The sequence below is a fragment of the Populus trichocarpa genome, chromosome 9 (genome assembly GCF_000002775.5).
Source record: "Populus trichocarpa isolate Nisqually-1 chromosome 9, P.trichocarpa_v4.1, whole genome shotgun sequence".
NCBI classification, from domain to species: Eukaryota; Viridiplantae; Streptophyta; class Magnoliopsida; order Malpighiales; family Salicaceae; genus Populus; species Populus trichocarpa.
The window spans coordinates 7,543,732-7,562,023 of NC_037293.2; the positions used below are offsets into that span (position 1 = coordinate 7,543,732).

The 18,292-nt window shown below is 35.5% G+C and overlaps 3 protein-coding genes across 5 annotated transcripts; 2 read left to right on the forward strand and 1 right to left on the reverse strand.

The window, feature by feature from the left end:
* Window positions 1-1,582: 1,582 nt before the first annotated feature.
* LOC7454829 (kaempferol 3-O-beta-D-galactosyltransferase) lies at window positions 1,583-2,974 on the forward strand. The gene has a single exon (XM_002313925.3). The coding sequence runs from the start codon at window positions 1,583-1,585 to the stop codon at window positions 2,972-2,974; it is 1,392 nt and encodes a 463-aa protein (XP_002313961.3).
* Window positions 2,975-3,749: 775 nt separating this feature from the next.
* On the forward strand, window positions 3,750-7,701 carry LOC7478779 (uncharacterized). Of its 2 annotated transcripts, none has more exons than XM_002313924.4 (9): window positions 3,750-3,945; window positions 4,227-4,253; window positions 4,413-4,529; window positions 4,847-5,090; window positions 5,328-5,390; window positions 5,749-5,841; window positions 5,974-6,075; window positions 6,212-6,304; window positions 6,751-7,701. In XM_002313924.4, exons 1-9 carry the CDS (start codon window positions 3,887-3,889, stop codon window positions 7,480-7,482), a joined length of 1,530 nt encoding a protein of 509 aa, XP_002313960.4. In that variant the 5' UTR covers window positions 3,750-3,886; the 3' UTR covers window positions 7,483-7,701. The 2 variants fall into 2 exon arrangements, with proteins under 2 accessions (XP_002313960.4, XP_024463771.2); XM_024608003.2 differs by having other exon boundaries at window positions 3,753-3,955.
* A 4,638-nt stretch (window positions 7,702-12,339) lies between these two features.
* On the reverse strand, window positions 12,340-17,966 carry LOC7478778 (methylmalonate-semialdehyde dehydrogenase [acylating], mitochondrial). 2 transcript variants are annotated; one of them, XM_002313181.4, is made up of 19 exons: window positions 17,795-17,966; window positions 17,583-17,686; window positions 17,329-17,400; window positions 17,073-17,234; window positions 16,890-16,968; window positions 16,634-16,788; window positions 16,304-16,367; window positions 15,617-15,696; window positions 15,246-15,311; window positions 14,941-14,991; window positions 14,676-14,827; window positions 14,169-14,259; window positions 14,008-14,088; window positions 13,507-13,584; window positions 13,336-13,371; window positions 13,201-13,244; window positions 13,025-13,103; window positions 12,682-12,772; window positions 12,340-12,530 (listed from the first exon to the last, which is right to left on the reverse strand). In XM_002313181.4, the coding sequence occupies exons 1-19, from the start codon at window positions 17,823-17,825 to the stop codon at window positions 12,418-12,420; spliced, it is 1,629 nt and encodes a 542-aa protein (XP_002313217.2). In that variant the 5' UTR covers window positions 17,826-17,966; the 3' UTR covers window positions 12,340-12,417. The 2 variants fall into 2 exon arrangements, with proteins under 2 accessions (XP_002313217.2, XP_052311842.1); XM_052455882.1 differs by having other exon boundaries at window positions 15,234-15,311.
* Between the last annotated feature and the right edge of the window lie 326 nt (window positions 17,967-18,292).

Consider the following 18,292-nt stretch of genomic DNA (forward strand, 5'->3'; position numbering starts at 1 on the left):
ATTTTTTTTTATATTCTTTATCTAATTTCTTTAGATTTTAATTTAATCATATTTTTTTACAGTAATTAAACACATTTTAAGCATAACAGGACTCGAGAAGTGGTCTGTACAATTTTTTTTTTTAAAACGTGAAGGAAGATTTTTGTTGAATATTCAAGTGTATAATAATTTTTGTGATATTTACAATATCTCATTGGAGTTATTGTTATAATTATCAGCCCGATTTGAAAACTGACATTAAAAAAAATTCGAGTTATTAAATTCAGGAGCGGAGATAGGGGGTTGGTAGGGATCCCGACCCTGCAATGAATTTTTTTTCTAACCTTTTTCTTAATAATATTTATAGTTTTAGATTAAATAATAAAACAATTGACTTGGTTCCTTTTAATTTTATTTTCCAGTTTCACCCCTCATTGTATTATTTAGTTAACATGTAAATCACTATATTCATTTTCAGGTCATCAGTCAATCCTGATTTTTTTTTATTAAAATAATATTGTTTCATAATTATTATTTTTATAAATTTATTTTTTTAATATTAAGCTAGTCAAATTTAAAATGGATTTAGCCAAGTAAACTGAAATCACTTTTGTTCTATTTCAATTTAGAACCCAACCTGAATCAAGTTATAATTTTCTCTGTAGTTAAGCTTCAATTCAAAAGGGTTCTTACATGGTGTCCTCAAAAAAACATCACAAAAGAAAGGCCGTTAAAGTGTCCTTCAATGGTGCCAGTACTGTAGGTTATTTTCATGACCGACGATTCCTATTTCCTAGCAATAAACCTCATCCGGTTTCCACTAAAGTTTCAATTTTTTTTTTTTATCTGATGTTTGTAGTATGCGAAATCGACAAAAATCTGGCTGCATTTTTTTTAATAGTTAAGTAGATATTTTCTAAAGCTCTTCCTGGGTAAGGCAGGTCATTTCATAGCAAGATTCAAACATTCATGAGACTTTTTTTTTCCCTCCCTTGTAGCATATTCATGAAATTTGTTTTTTCAAATGTGAGGTGAAAAGCATAGCCGGTAACGTACCTTAGCAAGAGTGTTTAGGTTTATTTTTGTGGGCCGGACTGTATGTTTGTTGGGCTTTTGCAAGCTTGAAGCAGCGAGGGTTTTTTTATGGGCTGTATCTCTTTGTTCGACGATTTGGAGGCTGGTCCTTCGTTATCTCTCTCCTTTTTTCCACGATGTGGGGCTTCCAACACGAAGTGCCCATAAGCTCTTAGCAAAACCTAGGCATAGATGCGTCCAAACAGTTACTTTCATCTCTTGGAAACTCTCCTCTTTAATGGAGAAGTTTTTCTAATATTCATTTAATGCTATTTATGCGAAACCAACATCCTCATCGAATCAATTTTATCCATGGTTTTCAAACCAACACCCTCGACTTTAATACGGTGTGTGTGTGTGTGTGTGTGTATATAATTTGATCTCCATTTCCTATCCATAGATGGATCGTTTGACACAAATTAATAATCTACAACCTATCACAGAAATCTTTTGTGATTTCTCCGTTCTTAATTAGTCTCAACTGAAGTTGATCAAATGCTGTAATACCAACTAAACACAGTGAGAAAACATGCATGTTGCCGTCTTTGCATTCCCATTTGGTTGCCATGCTCTTTCTCTAATTAATCTAGTGCAGAAGTTAGCAAGGGCTGCGCAGGAAACACAATTTTCCTTTCTTAACACAGAAGAATCCAATAATTCAATCTTCTTAGCATCAAGAACCAACCTGCCTGATAACATAAAAACCTACAATGTAGCGGATGGCGTGCCGCTGAATCATGTATTTTCAGGAGATCCAATAGAAAGAGTTGAGCTATTCATAAAAGAAACGCCAAAAAACTTTAAGATGGCACTGGACATGGCGGTGGCAGAAACTGGCCAAAAAATAAGCTGCTTGATAGCAGATGCGTTCTTGTCCTTTTCCGGATCAGTCGCTGAGGATTTGAGCATTCCTTGGATCCCAGTTTGGATCCCAGTGCCCCATTCCCTCTCTACACACATTTATACTGATATGATTCGCCAACACTACGCCAATTCTCTTAGTTATGGTTGCAGCAATAGTTGCAGAGATGGCAACGATGTAGAGCTTGAAGAAAAAACCTTGGAAATCCCAGGATTATCTGAGTTGCACATTGCGGATTTACCTGTAGAAGTGTTACCAAGAGATGCACAAGAAACACCCTTTTCTTGCTTGTTAGGTCAAATTGGAAACATGGTGCTAAAAGTAGATACTCTAGTTGTGAACTTTTACCTAGAGCTCTACCCTAAACCCCTCTTAAATGATCTCAAATCCAAGTTTTCGAACTTGCTAAATGTCGGCTTTATTAGCTTGTCTATGCCTCCACCATCGTTGCCACCGTCAACTGAAGATACCACAGGCTGTCTATCATGGTTGGATAGCCAAAACTCTAAGACGGTGGCGTATATCAGCTTTGGAACTGTAGCGAATATTCCTCAAAGTGAGATAGAAGAACTAGCAGAAGCTCTTGAAGTGAGCAGAATTCCATTCCTTTGGTCTCTTAGGGACAATATAAAGGATTGCTTGCCAAATGGGTTCCTAGAAAGGACTATAATGCACGGAAAGGTGGTTCCATGGGCACCTCAGACCCAAGTATTGGCACATAGCTCAACAGGTGTCTTTATGACACATTGTGGAGCTAATTCTGTGTATGAGAGTATTGCAAATGGGGTTCCAATGATCTGTAGACCATTTTTTGCGGACAATAAACTGAATGCACGATTAATAGTGGACGTTTGGAGAATTGGTGAGAGAATTGATGGAGGTGTTTTTACGAAGACCGGAGTTGCCAAGAGCTTGGACCTCATTTTGCAACATGAACAGGGGAGAAGAATTCGGAGCAGAGTCCAAGCCGTTAAAGAGCTTGTATTGAAGGCATCTGCGCCTGGTGGCCATGCTACACAAGCTTTCAAAACTTTGGTGGAAAAGATCACATTGGTGTAACGTGTCCTTGTATAGTTAATCTGGAGACATTATAAAAAAGGCATTTGCATGTTCTAGCTTTTCGACTGAGATTAAGTTTAAAAGTGTTTTTGGAAAAAAAAATTTGTTTTGAATTTGCTAATTGAAAAATAAAGTTTAAAAAATAAAAATAATATTATTTTAATATAATTCTAAATAAAAAATATTCTAAATACTAAAGTTTAAAAAATAAAAATAATATTATTTTAATATAATTCTAAATAAAAAATATTCTAAATACTAAACATACTGTAAACAATATCCTTCCTGTGCTTCAACAACACCCAAATTTCTAGTGGTAAGAAAATAAAAAGAAGAAGACGAATCGGGATGAATGGAAGAGGGATAATTTTCCAGGGAATTAATTTCAAGCTACTGTCATGGTATTTTCCTGCCCCCACAGAAATAGATGCTATTTACTCTATTGTTCTAGAAGTATTTATTTAAACAAAAGAATTGAACTAACAAGAAAACTCAATCGAATTGAATCCCCTTCCCTTTCTTGTCCAAACAGGGCGCAACCGAGTCTTGTTCGCGTACACATCTGTACTCCAGTAACTTATGCTGTCTTATGTTTCCGCTGCCAGTAATCATCTACAAGTACTCGCCAAATTCAACGAGAATATTAATATTTTATCAAAGGACACGTTTCAGTTACAGAAGGCGAGTACTCAAGCGAGTAACTATATCACAGCACACAAAATTAGGACATATTTGTCATTTCGTAAATCAACTGCTACAAAAGCGACTTCTTCGTTTCACACCTTCACTCTCCTAGGAAAATCTTTCTACCCTCGCTTTCCTCAACAATGGTTCCTTATTAGTTAAGATCTGAACTGAAGTCTTGCGAAGATTAAGTAAGCTGAGAAAAACTTCTCGAAGAGGCCTGCGTTCATGATGAGTTCTGTAGGGCTTTTGAAATTTGCGGTGAAATGCCTTGATATTCTTGCATGGTATGCATATGTATGTGTATCTTTACTTTGGCAATACGTACAAATGTACTGAAAATTCATACTTATAATATGGTCTTGATACTTGATTCTGAATTCTTACATCTCTTTGTTACTTCTAACAAACTGAAGTCTCAATTTCATATTTTATGATTGATTATGAGCAATGCTTGATTTTAAGCGACTTTTTTTTTGCTCCAACAATTAATTAGGAACGTCTTGTTTTCCTTTGCTTTGTGTTTTCATGACTGTGATGATCACTTGTTTCCGTTATGTGGTTGCAGGCCTGTTTTTGGTTTGGGTTATCCTTTGTAAGTCTCCCCTCTTTGTTTGACTTTGTGTGTGTGTGTGTTCATGTTATTGACGATACAATTTCAAATGATGTTTCAATTATGTTATTCAGAATGTCAAGTCGGTATTTATTTATCGAAGAAGTGATTAAACATTACTAATTACCCGTACATGAACAGATGTGCTTCCATTCTAGCGATCGAGACTAATTCAAACTCAGACACCCAGAAGCTGATCACATATTGGGTATCCATTTCTGTGGTTTTGCTCTTTGAGCATACCTTTCAGCTTCAGTGGTAATTTATTTTATTTTCTGTGTTTTACATTATGCAGCTCTGTTTTTGTAGCCAATTGAAACAAATAAAAACATGATCTCTTGCAAGTCGAAACAATTTCAGTATAGTTTCCGATCTAGGGGGATTTTTTTTTTGTTCTGTAATTACTCTTGACTACGATCAATTAATGGGGGTTTATGTGTTCAACATGATTTTGGACATCGGTTCAAATTGTTGGAACAGGGAAATATGTTGTGTTATACTTGATTAGGACAAGAGGCAGTACATTACTGCTGAATCTCCTAACTCAGTTTCTATTTTTGTATCTCTATATGCAGGCTAGCCTTCTGGCCATACATCAAGCTGATGATTGTCGGCTGCTTGGTTCTGCCTTACTTTCATGGTTCCCTTCATGTCTATAAACACCTTGTTCTTCCATGTCTATCCATGGGCCCTAGAATTATCACCTGCCAGTTCAACAAACTGAAGTTATTTTTCAAGAAAGATGATTTTCTTGTTGAGGTGAAGAGGTATATGAAGGAAAATGGCTCTGATGCTTTGGAGGATCTCATTGCTTCCACGGTATACATCCTTCTTCATGGCAACAAGACCTATGGAAATCTTTTGATTTGCACCTGGAATCAATTGGATTAATTTAATTTTACTTTCTTATAACGTGCATAAAATTGCATGCATGTTATGGTTGGATTGAATCAGGGTGATAATAAAATTAGTTTAATAGATGCTGTCTATACTTGATGTAATAAATGTGTCTTTCTCATCATTGCTGCCCTCCCAAAAACTGTCGCTTTCTTCCAGAAAATGAGTGCAAAGCCTAATGTCGCTGTGAACGAGATCAGGGCAGTTGCAGCAGAGGATTGGGTAAGGCCACTAATTTCACTTGTATATTGTTTTTGTCTCTTTACGTGACTTCCTCGACCCAGATGTATGTAGAAACACACCTCAGCTAATGGTGTTGTAGGAACGGTATTTATAATGAGAGCTCGATCAAAGCAGCAACCACATAATTCATGTTTCCTTATTATCCATTTGTTATTATTTATTTTTGAAAAGAAGTCCGTACTTATGAACTAATTCAATGTTCTTGTAGAAGAGTGGTTGTTAAGTGTGATGCTGTGGTAAGTACAGGGATTTATTTCTGAGCAATCAAATTAGCTGTTTTCAACCATCTGAAAAGAAAGAAAAAAAAAGGAGCTGATCAAGAGTTTGATTCATGCAGCCAAAGTCCGAACAACCAAAACTTCCAGTTCGATATAAAGACAGTAATGCTGTCAAGATAACAGAGAAGATAGAAGTTGCATCAACCAAGCAGGTAATTTTGTTCAACTGTTGGGATTTTGGGCACTTTTAAAGGAAAAGTCAACCTGTGCTTTTGGAAATAATATTATGAACTGCGAAATCTTACTGCCTAATAAGAAATTTGAACATCTTCTGATTCATGCAGCTTAAGTTGGAACAACCTAAACTTCCAGTTCGACTTGAAGACAGTAACGCTGTGGAAGTAACAGAGAAAAAAGAAGTAAAAGAAGTTGCATCAACTGCGCAGGTTATTTTATTCAACAGTTGAAAAATTCAGCACTTTTTATAGAAAAAGTCCACTTGTGCTTTTTGGATAATATTATGAACTGTGAACGAAATGTTGCTTCCTAGTGCAAAATTTGAATATCTTTTGATTCATGCAGCTGAAGTTTGAACAACCTAAACTTCCAGTTCTATTCAAAGACAGTAATGCTGCGGAAATAACAGAGAAAAGGGAAGTCACATCAACCAAGCAGGTAACTAACTTCATTCAACAGTTGGATAGTATTATGAACTGTGAAATGTCAGTGCCTAATAGAAATTTGAATATCCAAAAATATGTAGGAAAGAACAAAAAATTTTGTGGAAAATAATCCAGGAATGTTGGCAAGGCCCAATGAACTAAAACAAGTATTGGCCACCTATACGTCCCAACAGAAGTAAATGGATGTAACAAAAATTAAAATATATAATATTTGTACTTCAATCCAAACAATCTAAAACTTCTTTGGAACTTGTGTTATTTGATAAAATTTTCAAAAATTCCCTTTCTGGGTATCACAAATTTCCTTCCCCTCTATGATTTGAAATTTTACCTTTCTTTATTGGTTTCTTATTAGTCAATGTTCTCGTAAACATTGTATATTTACCATGTGCATTTTTTGTGACATCCTCTAAGCATCTATATTTACCGCATTTGCAGGTTAGACAAGTAGAATCTAACATCAGTCAGACAGAAAACAGTACATTTCCACCTCTGGAGTTCATAAACACAGTAACAACAACAGAAGGAGGCAGAGATCTTTGCGAGATACTACCTCCCGAGAAAGTCCTAAATGTATGGACTTGTGCTATATGTCAAATGACAGTCCAAAGTGAGACAGTTCTTAATTCACACCTCCAAGGGAACCGACACAAGGCTGCTTGTGAACGGCTAAAAGTCAAGAATCAGATACCAAAAAGCGAGGTTCCCCCTGTTTCAGAGGGAAAGAAATTTAATGTTACCACAGCAACCGGGATTGATGTTACTTGTGTTGTATGTCAGTTAACACTTAAAAATCAGATAGATCTTAGCTCACATCTTCAAGGAAAAAGACACAAGAAAGCTTGTGAGCTGCTGAACTCCAAGAACCAGTCATCAAACAGCAATGTTTCCCCTGCTTCAGTGGGAAAGAACGCTAATTTTCCTGAAAGCAAGGCAGAGAAGTGTACGGTCAACAATAGTACTCCACCTGAAAATAGAATACATGAAGCGAAGAAGCTAGAGAACCTGATGAAGAGCCGATTTGTAGAGATTAGAGATTCTAAGTGGTGGTGTACAATCTGCAATATAAGTTGCACCGGTGAAGGAAACATGCGAAGTCATCTTAATGCGAAGAAGCACTTGACTAGGATGCGAGCATTGGATGGTCCTGGAAGCGGTGTCCATGCCTGAGTCACTAAATATGCTCATACCATTATTGCAGAAGACGTTCTAATCTGGAGGTCAAGGTGGCTGTGAGCATCCAAGGTACCTGTAGATTAATTAATCACTTAGATCTTAGCCCCCAATTACTTTCTGTATCCCTGAATCCATCTTTTGCTTTCTAGTTACACAAGTAAACTTTTCAAGGCAAGCGTGTCATGGTATAAAGATGAAAGCATGTTTTCCCTCGGTCCATGGTATACACGACTCAGGGTCGCCGGACAAATAAAAATTAAACAACCACTGAAGGCAAAAACTTAGAAGGCATATGTAGGCTAGCATTTGAAATTGAAGGCGTTTATTAATGAAAGAAGTTTCATTGGTCCAAAGGAAACAAGTAGGAGCTTATACTGACAAAAGCAAGAATCCAAATAGGATTACAAGAGAAATAATCAGAGAACTAGCCAATGATTCCATTTGCATATTGCATGTTAATAACGGACCTCTATGGACTGCTCGTTGAATTCTTCTTCATATGGGAACTAGCCGACCCAATGATTTTCAAAACTGAAAATGAGGTTTCAGATAAAAGAGAAGGCTGAAAAAAGGGGGGGAAATCTGTCACGCAAAACCCTCATTTATTGGCGTAGGCATTGACTTCATCAACTGTTGACGTGCGAGCATCTCAAATGGATTGACGATTTTGACAATGGAATCTGAACCCGTGCATGATAGAGAACCAGAGTGTTGGATAGGAGAGCTCTGTCCATATTTGCAAGGGTTTATGTCAAAGAGAACCTCTCAAGTTACTCTTTCGTCAAAAGTCCACATACATTCGCTCTTGTAGACTTCATGCTTCTTCCGTTCATACTGGGTCCAAATTCTCTAACTTGAGAGTGTTTGGGAAGGTCAGAAAAACTAGCAGAGAATAGACGGCGATATATAAAGGAAGTCAAAGAGTCCCATAAAATGTGCAAGGATAAATCTGCTCATGCATGCATTAGGCAACTGTCTTTCTCTCGGCTCAATGGTGCCTGAGAATCGAATATTTCAATATTCTTAATAGGTCTAACTAAGATGGTGTTCATAAATGAATTGGTCAGTAATCTCAATGGAGCCTAAGACCAATATGGGCCAGTTACTTGTGGAAAAAAACCGACCTTTTTATGATTTTCGTGCAGTATCTGAACTCGTTGATTAGGATTGGTAAAAATTATTGTCTCCTAACATTCAGCAACAGAGAGTCAGTTAAATATTTCAAAGCCTAACTACTCTCGATTTAATTAGCTACATGATTGGGAATTAGCCATGGAGTTAGCAACTACTTGAACCAAATTAAAATGTGGTCACCAAATTTGCCATCCTCGTGTCATTGAAATCACATGAAGAAATGGCAGCTATCCCTGAAGGCTGATTACCATTTTTATGCAGGATAGATTTAAAGGTCATGATTCTTTTCCCGGAAAAACTGAGCAAAAAGTTCATGAAGCATGGTGCACTGTGCATTTGGATATCTTTGCAACCATGATGAGAATATATTCCAATATGGGCAGCTAGCTCTATGAGAAATGAAAGGTCATGTGGTTGAGGCAAATTGATCATGGTGAAGCCAAATAATGTAGCAAATCTGAATCAGATTTTTATTCTTTCGTTGGTTAAAAATAGGATGTCAAAACCATCACATTTTCAGCGTACGTGAATACAAGAGGAAGAGAAGCCTAACATAAAAACAAGAGTTGTTGGCTATCCAAGGACGGCTTGCCTGGTCCTAGCAACTAAGGATATGTTCTGGACAAAGTAGGCAGAAACCCACATTACGGGTTTCAGGCAGTCTCCTTGGCTAGGTTGACAAGCTCTTCTTTGCTATGTCATTTCATTGGAGGATGAATATTTGAGAGGAAGTCAAGTCTTGCATGAAGATAAGAGTCGTGTTTGGTAGCCAAGGATGACTTGCCCACTCCATTGAAAGAGTTTTTCAAGCATATGGTAGTGTAGAACTTTTCTTTGGTTCTGGGCAGTCATCTTGGCTATGCTGACAGCCTCTTCTTTCTCATGCTAGACTGTCTCTTCTTACCTGGCAACCGGCAAGTCCTCTGCATCAACTTGGAGCTCCAACTGAGTTCATGCAGCTATTCCATTACATGATGCAATTAATTGTGCTCTGAAAATCAGCAGTTAAAAAATTGCTAAGGACACGTATTGTTTATGGCATCTGACTAATTCTTCAGTTCAACAATTAAAATTGATATTAAGAGACTTGATCACGGATTTTGGCACTTTTAAGGGGTTTTTTTTTTTTTTCCATCAAAAGATTTGTTGGACTTTTAGAGGATAAATAACTAAATAAATTGAGGTCGTAAAAACTCGAATTTATTTCACTAAAAAAACTATCGAACATACAACCATTAGCCTATATTTATCTATGTTTCACACACTTAGTTTTACTATAATGTATTTTACCTATTTCTTTATCTTCTTTTTAAAAATGATGTATTTATGTTCTATCAATGGGGATCCTATAGTTAAGGGAAGCGATTTTGTCATTTGTCGAAACCTTGGATCTTCCAAAATTAAATCTACAAGAGCTAGTTTTGTTATTTTTTGGATTTATTATTTTTATTTCAGATTTTATTTTAATGTTTTTTAACTTAATTTAGGTTGTTTCCTAATAAACACAGATTTTCTTAATCTATTTAAAAATCTTATAATTTTTTTTGAGAAAACAATCAAATTATATATATATATATATAATAAAAATATGAATTGAAAGTTTACATTTATAATTTTTTTTGCTCATTAAAATTCATATAATTTTTATATTATTGCGATCCTATTAGCTTCCGTCTATATATATCAGTATTGGAAACACCCTGGGAGGATATAAAAAAGGGTATGATACTCGACGTTATACATTTTACAAGAGCAATTCTCTCAAGTCTTGCATATAAAACTCCACCTTTTGTGAGTACTTGTCTTGATAAGATTTTGTTCTTTCCTTCTCGTGTAAGTTCAGCATCAATGCTTTATCTTATTACGAAAATACTAGTTAGACAAAGGAACGACATAAAGCCATCGTGGAGATGGGGCTTTCTAATTATAGCAAAGGATTTTTTTTCTTTCAGATGGCATGCCCAGATGAAAAGGGCCTGAGCCTATCGTGTCTACGGGCTTGATATGCGGTATAAATATGATTTAGATTCCAGTCCCCGTGTTTCTGCGTGGTTATACTTTAGTCCTTGAGATTTCCAAACCTGCTCTTTAACCGCGATGTATTGTACATGTAGTTCAATCAAATAACAACCTCATTTCCATGGATATTCCAAGTCGCTGTGTAGTGCTTTCAAGTTATAAACTTTTAAATATTTTTATTAATTATGTCTTAGTAATTTATCTTACTACTCAATAAATTAATTAATTATTCTGTAATATAATGGTTATTAATATTATTATACACCTTGTTTTAAAACTTGCCTCTAAGTTGGCCGTGACTCGAGACTGAAACCGAGCTAAGCTTTAATAAAAATAAAGAAAGGATTGACTAGGTTAATCAGTGACCTGATTAGGTTACCGATAAAAAATCATTGATTCATTTTTTTCTCTATTTTTTTCTAAAAATAATGTTGTTTTTATATTTTTTTAATAAAATAAAAAAATTAGGTTGACCTGAGTTGACTACGGTCAACTTACCTAACTCAATGCCTATCCCAAATCAAGTTTAAAAACTATGATTATACAATCACAGCACAAAACATATATTATAATTTTTTAAAAAAAACTACTATTCACTTAATAATAAATAATAAGCTAATATAAACCATAAAGAACCATCTGGTCTTTTTATAATTTAGCTCATTGTTCCATAATTATGATAGTTTAACCAGTTAATTATTATTTCAACGGAAAAGGTTTTTTGTTATCTTGGAGAAGAATAAATATTATTTAAATCATTTTTAATTGACTATGAGTTAATAAATATTTAATCTTATTGCATTGTAAATGTTATTTTATTATTTCATAAACTTAAAAACACAATAGTTATAACGCCATAAAGGTGTAGTAACAAGAGCCCCTTTAGAAAACGTGGTGAAAGTTATTTTTAAATTATTTTTTATATAAAAATATATAAAAATAATATTTTTTATTTTAAATTTTATTTTTAATTTCAATATATAAAAAAAAATAATTTTTTTAAAAAACATATAGAAGGTGAGTTTCAGAAGTTCGGGAACGAGGGTGGCTTTCACATCGCCCACCCCTTTTTTACTTTACAGGATCTTGTCTCACAAATTGAAGTCAAAGTCACAGGTAATGTCGTTACAGGATATCGGAATTCAGCGCGGGGTTTTTTCGGAATTCAGTAAAAATAAATTATCGAAACACACTAGATTTAAGAAAATAATACTTTTAGAATTTCTCACAGGACCAGTTTTTAATTTCATTAGGAGTGTTTGGTATTAAAATGCATGATATCTTTTAAAATAATTTTTTACTTGTAAAAGTATAAAAATAAGTGTTTTTCATATTTTTTTTTATCAATATATTAAAATTATAAAAAAAAACATCTAAAAATATAAAGTATTTTAAAAATACATCTAAAAATAAAAACCCAAGCAAACACGTAATAAAACCTAGACTTTAAATAATTTACTCCATAGAAATACCATACTGGCCTTTCCTTTTTCACTTTGCTTTCGTGTTGGTGTCGATATACCCGTCTTTTTTTTCCCGTCTCTAGAACGGAAAGGGGGGAAGGCTGGAAGCGAGTGAAAGGTTCCTCGCTTTTCTGTCGCCTAATATGTGTGCCCATAATTTGTTATTGACACGATGAGGATTTTGGCAACCCGCCAGAGAAGAGAGATACATGTGCTTAAAAACGACAAGGAGGGGGGAGCAGAAGACCTCGAATTACTTTATTTATGGTTTAAAAATGCATTGCAGATGATAATTGGTAGAGACATGGCATCTTTATAGTTTCTGTGAAGTCGGCATTGCTAGAGAAACTCCACTACCACCTGGTAGATCCTTCCATTGCTGTGTTATTGTTTTGATCTGGGTGTAGAAATTAACCCCAGCCTTGCCTGCAATTATTTATAAAAAGAAAAAAAAATTAACCATCTCAAGGATGTTTACATGGCCGCCAGCTTTATACAACCAGTATGTTGGTGAAGAAAATAGGAATGGTACAGTTTCAAAACGCAAGAGCAAGGCTTTAGAGGATGTAAGCATTACCATAGAAATTGAGATCGCCAGCAAAAGATGCCTTGGAGCCAGTAAATGAGAAAAATGGCAAGGGAACTGGTATAGGAACATTGATGCCAACCTGTATAATAGCGAATTATGTTAAGCATGCATGCATTTCCCAAGGTGCCTATTTCAACAAAATATGAACGTTAAATTATCCTGGAAGTAATTTTCAAAGTTCCTCTTATGTGGTTTGAGCTATCAAATCTTGCCATAGAAAGAATGATCAGTAAAGTGGGGAGCTAAAATTGTTGCCCTTAACAGATAAATTATGCAGTTGTATCCCTTAAATATTCTTTGATGATTTTGCAGTGTTTCTTCGTTTCTTTACCTGCCCAGCCTCTATCTCAGTTTGGAATTTCCTTGCAGCAGCACCGGATGTAGTGAATATGGCAGCTCCATTGCCATATCTGTGACAAAAATATTACAAACATGTAAACCAGATACGATTCATTGAAGGAAAAACACGATAACACAAGCAAATGAGAAGTCATAACAAAAAAGTACTTATTTCTGTTCACGAAGTGGATGGCTTCTTCAAAGCTGTCAGCCTAAAGTTAAGAGAAAGAAGTTAATTCATTTCCATGCTAATCGATCAGAGGCCTAATTATCACAGAAACACAAAAGGAGTATTTAACCCACCTCCTTGCAAAGAAGAACTGGGCCAAAAATTTCCTCCTTCAAAGGAAATGTATGGAGAGTAGATCAGTCAATTTTTCACCAAAATTTGAAGTCTACATCTTCATACACTTAGGAATTTAATATATTATAGATTTCTTGGAGTATGATCTACAAAATCACTTAAAAAAAAACCTTGTAGCAATCCATATCAGCTGTGACACCAGATAAGATGGTGGGACCAATAAAATTGCCATCCTCGTATCCTGGAACCTGTTTATCACCAGAAACAAAATGGTATGCAGAACAGTCTCTTTTCGGTTATAACTTAATTGAGAATAAAGGATATAAAAGGCGCAAAAGCACCCTTGCAAGGAGGAGGAAAGAAAAAAGCACAAAGCTAATTTAAAACTGATGGATGTTTGAGATTAACAAATGCTGGACTCAAACTCAGTACCTTATCCATCTTGCTTTACAAGAGAGCCAATGGTACAAGACTACTGGTCCTAATGTATTTTCAGCTCCTTACTACAAAGAGAAATGCTATTTGCTCTTCCAGCAATTACTAAATTAATCCATCATTTCCACTATATTCCATGCTTCTGGTCTGACATGCATATTTAGGAGGGTTTACTCAACATTATATAAAAAAGAAGTATTGGGTCCCATCAACAAAACAAAGATGCAATAAAATACCACTATATTTCTTCCATCAAGCAGAAGTCTGGCACCACTTTCGACACCACTTTCAATTAATTTGCATACTCGTTCCTTGGCCTGCAAAAACAGAGAAAATTTCCAAGTAAAAGTTTGATCATGGTGGTGCAGAACAGGTTAAGAATAATTCTTAAAGATACCTGTTTGCTGATCACTGGACCAAGGTCTGCATCAGGTTCTGTTCCTGCATTTACTTTTAGAGACTTTGCACATTCCACCAGTTTATTCTCCCTAGAAAAGTTTGAAAAGGTTCTATGTTATACAGTTACGTCTCGGCCAATCACCAAGTTACTCTTATTTTCTAATTTTATAAAACAACATGGTAAAAGTTTGCAAGGGGATGTGATCTATGTACAACTGTGCAAACAGTGATAAAGGCCAAATCTTGTGTGCGGCCTCAGAACCCACCTACACAGACAAATGCCACCCTAAGTAACATGATGACATGCATGTGCCAACTCTCAACAAAGGAGCCGTGTCCTATTCTGGCTACCAAAACTGATCCAGATTCCTTGACATGGCTGAAAAATCATTCTCTCAACAGCATTTTCCTTTGCAGCTAGCTAACTGACAGCAGATTATTTGAAAAATCCAGCTAGAAGTTATTAAGTCAACGAGTTGTGGATTTTAATTGGAAACAAACTTACCATGACTGTGAGTCTCCAACAAAAACTACGGTGCTCAGTGCCATACATCTCTGTCCCGCTGCACCAAAACCAGCAGCAACCAAGGCATTCAAAGTGGCATCAGTGTTGGCATCGGGTAAGACAATTGCATGGTTTTTAGCTCCCATGTTGGACTGCACAAAAGAATCCAGATAGCCAGTTAATTCCAACTTCCAACCATTGTGAAGAAATCATATCGATCCCAAGAGACTGAATAGTTATTACTAAAGAAATGATGTGAACTCACTTGTACACGTTTTCCTTTAGCTGATGCCCTTGAATATATGTGCATTCCAGCCTGTGAATATGATAACAAAACATCAAGTACTAATGTGACTATCACGTAGATAATAACATATCAATTTTGCAGAAAAATGCAATTATCTCCAGAACATTGCCCACCCAAAAATAGCAAGAGAATAATTTAAAGGTTATCCACCTAAAAACTGATCTTGTTCAGGATCTTCATTTTTCTCAGAATGCTTGAGGAGTGAAATGTAAGACAATAAAACATTAATTAGGAAAACCTGGATATCGTGCCGAGTAACTTACAGTATTAGAACCCACAAATGATATAGCTCTAATGTCGTCGTCGTCACAGATAGCATTAACAATATCCTGCCACAAATAGAAACACGCTATAAAAACAATGCTGTAAAAGACAAATCAATTAACAAAAACCACAAGTCCGTATCATAGGTATAAATAACTACAGCAAATATAATTGTTTTTCCACTATGTCACAGCCCTTTAATTATGTAGATTTACTAAAAACTCTGCCAATGAAACTCCAAATCTTACTAATTTAGAATCAATTAAACAAAATCCTATTTGTCAAGATTATTTTCTTAGGAAGCTATAGCTAATAAATCACAATAGAGATTAATTAGCTAAAAAGAGCTTATTGTTGAGCAAAATCATACATTGGTGCCATGAACAATATTTAAGACACCATTAGGTAAACCAGCCTCCATTGCCAATTCCGCAAGTATTATAGAAGCACCTGTTTCACCACCGAAGAACAAAGTTACTGCTATGGATAAAAGTATGATGATTGATTCTTTTGTGCAGAAAATGCCTTGATTTGGAACTATGATTAGTGAACATCTAGGCAGAGACTGCCTTTGTCCCAGACCAATGCTGTTTGCCCAAATTTTCCAGGACTTTCAAAACTACATTTCTTCACATTACTAAAAAATGCAAGAGAAAGCATCCTATGGATATGCCAGGTGCAATTTTCAAATCTTTGAACAATTTCCATTAACTATTCAAAGTGGAAAGCTATTTTTAATAAGAGGAAAAAGAAAGGCAAACACCATTTATGGCAGGAGCAGAAAATCTGACACAAGATTCAAGCTTCCAAACACTTTTCTAATTGGATAAAAGAGGTCACCTGATGGAAAGTCCCACAATTCTTGGCCAAAGGTGCTTCCAATACCCATAGGAAGCTATTACATTATCAGTGTAACCAACTTCTAAAAGCTTTTATACCACATATCTATGACCAGAGAAGATAGTAAGTATCTCTCTTGCCTGAATATAGCACAACTTGGTACCATGAAGAGGTGCTCCAAACCTTATACACAAAGTATGGACAAGTAAATTCTCACCAGGATCTTTCTCCGATGGCTTCAAGACAAAGGTATTGCCACATGTAACTGCAACAGGGAACATCTGCAGCAAATAAGGTAGCGTGCACGTTTTTAAATTACTTTTTTTCTTTGAGAACTCAAGATTTGTTCACAACAAGAGAATCCTTTAAATGTTAGTACAGTTGTGAAACATGATCAACTTCAAGATGAAGCTAGAAGTAGGCCTGGTTAACTGCATGTTTTCATCTTAACAGCAAAATTTAAGTTCCACCTTTGTGATAATGAAATATGCAGGCATCGTAAATGCATGGAAAAAACAAATTGTGAAGAAGAATGCTGAAGGCTTACCCATAAAGGAATCATTGCCGGAAAGTTGAAAGGGCAAATCCCAGCACATACACCAAGTGGCTCTCTGATGCTAAAGGTATCAATTCCATTTGCCACATTTGGGACATACTCTCCCATCTGCAAAGTTGCCATTCCACAAGCATGTTCCACCACCTCTGTATGAGAAAACAATCAAAATTGAGAAAGTATAGAAGCAATCAATTGCAATCTTTTCACCGAAAGAGATTTTAGGAAAGGGAATAAAAGATAGACTAACCTAGCCCACGGAAAACATCTCCATGAGCATCCTTCAAGGTCTTCCCCTGTTCAGTAGTAATATTCATCGCAAGCTTATCCTACAACAAGATCAAAGTGATTCTAATCATCAAACAAAAGCCAATAAAAAATAATACGAATAAAACGCAACAACATACGACAGAACAAATTCTAGTATGCTTACAGTGTCTCTACGAATAAGCTCTTGAAGCTTGAGCATGACACGCTGACGGGTAGTAATTGGCGTGTTACGCCACGCCGGAAAAGCATGCTTTGCTGCAGAGACTGCAGCTTTGAACTCTTCATTCGTCGTCAAAGGAATTTGTGATACAACTTCTTGTGTTGCCTATCCTCAAATGTCAATCCATTAAACCCAAAACCACAATCCACAACAACTTCCAATAAACGAGAGAGAGAACATTATAAGTTCATATACTCACGGGATTTATCACATCAATGGTTGAAGATGATTGCGAATCAACGAACTTTCCTCCAATAAGATTCGGGACTCTCTGATACAACAAAAAAAATCAGAAAAATGAGATGAAGAAAGCAATAATAATCTTGTATAAATTAGATAAGTGAACTAGAGTTTCTCAAGCTTTAGAAGAACTTTCTAAGAGACCAAACAGACCATAAAGCATCGTATATACACCGTATGTATGTATGTATAGATTTATACAGAGTGTATTACCGGAGGGCTACGGAGGCTTGAAGAAGGCTCAACAACACCAGTGGAAAAATAATAAGAGCTTCTTAAAGCAAAGATCGAAGGCTTCAAGGCCTTTAGATTTCTAGCTGAAAAAACAAAACAAAAGGATCAAAATAAATCAGGATTACCTTGTAACACGGCTTAAATAACTGATTGATGATTAGTTATGAAATCATCTTGCGCAAGTTTCTTACCTCGTTGAATCGAGATTTTAAGAGGCAACATAGTTTTTTTTTTGGGGGGTTTTCTTCTTTGATTCAACGATTTTTATGTTTTTAGGATAAATGGTCTTTTTTTATAAGATATATATATATCCGTTTTTCACTTTTTTGCATGCTAGTAAAAGAGTGATTAGTGTTGTGACCAGCAGACGGGTTGAGATCCGAAGACAATGATTTGTTGGGATGTGAGCCGATGGATTGGAGTTACGTGCTATCTGACGGTGGAGATTCAAAAGTTATTTTATAACGTGGCAGTCATATTGGAAAAAGTTTTCCTAATTTGCCTTGTTTAAAAAAAAGGAAAATGCTAACATACAAATAAATTCAGTTGAGCAAAGATTCTAAGGATGAAAATTTGATTTTATCAAATGCAGAATTGTAAATATAGGAAGAAAAAGGTCTTATTTAATTGCTATTCTTCAACACCTTGTCTATACCCATTACCAGTGTACTCAAGAAGAACAATAAATT

What these genes read in the sequence shown, in the direction of transcription:
- LOC7454829 (XM_002313925.3), top strand. Translation starts at nt 1,583, where the DNA reads ATGCATGTTGCCGTCTTTGCATTCCCATTTGGTTGCCATGCTCTTTCT.
- LOC7478779 (XM_002313924.4), top strand. Translation starts at nt 3,887, where the DNA reads ATGATGAGTTCTGTAGGGCTTTTGAAATTTGCGGTGAAATGCCTTGAT. An exon ending in CATACCTTTCAGCTTCAGTG is followed by an intron (nt 4,530 to 4,846) that starts GTAATTTATTTT and finishes CTCTATATGCAG; the next exon opens with GCTAGCCTTCTGGCCATACA. An exon ending in AAGTTGCATCAACCAAGCAG is followed by an intron (nt 5,842 to 5,973) that starts GTAATTTTGTTC and finishes TGATTCATGCAG; the next exon opens with CTTAAGTTGGAACAACCTAA.
- LOC7478778 (XM_052455882.1), bottom strand. Translation starts at nt 17,825, where the DNA reads ATGTTGCCTCTTAAAATCTCGATTCAACGAG. An exon ending in CGGCAATGATTCCTTTATGG is followed by an intron (nt 16,368 to 16,633) that starts GTAAGCCTTCAG and finishes TATTTGCTGCAG; the next exon opens with ATGTTCCCTGTTGCAGTTAC. An exon ending in CTGATATGGATTGCTACAAG is followed by an intron (nt 13,372 to 13,506) that starts GTTTTTTTTTAA and finishes TTTCCTTTGAAG; the next exon opens with GAGGAAATTTTTGGCCCAGT.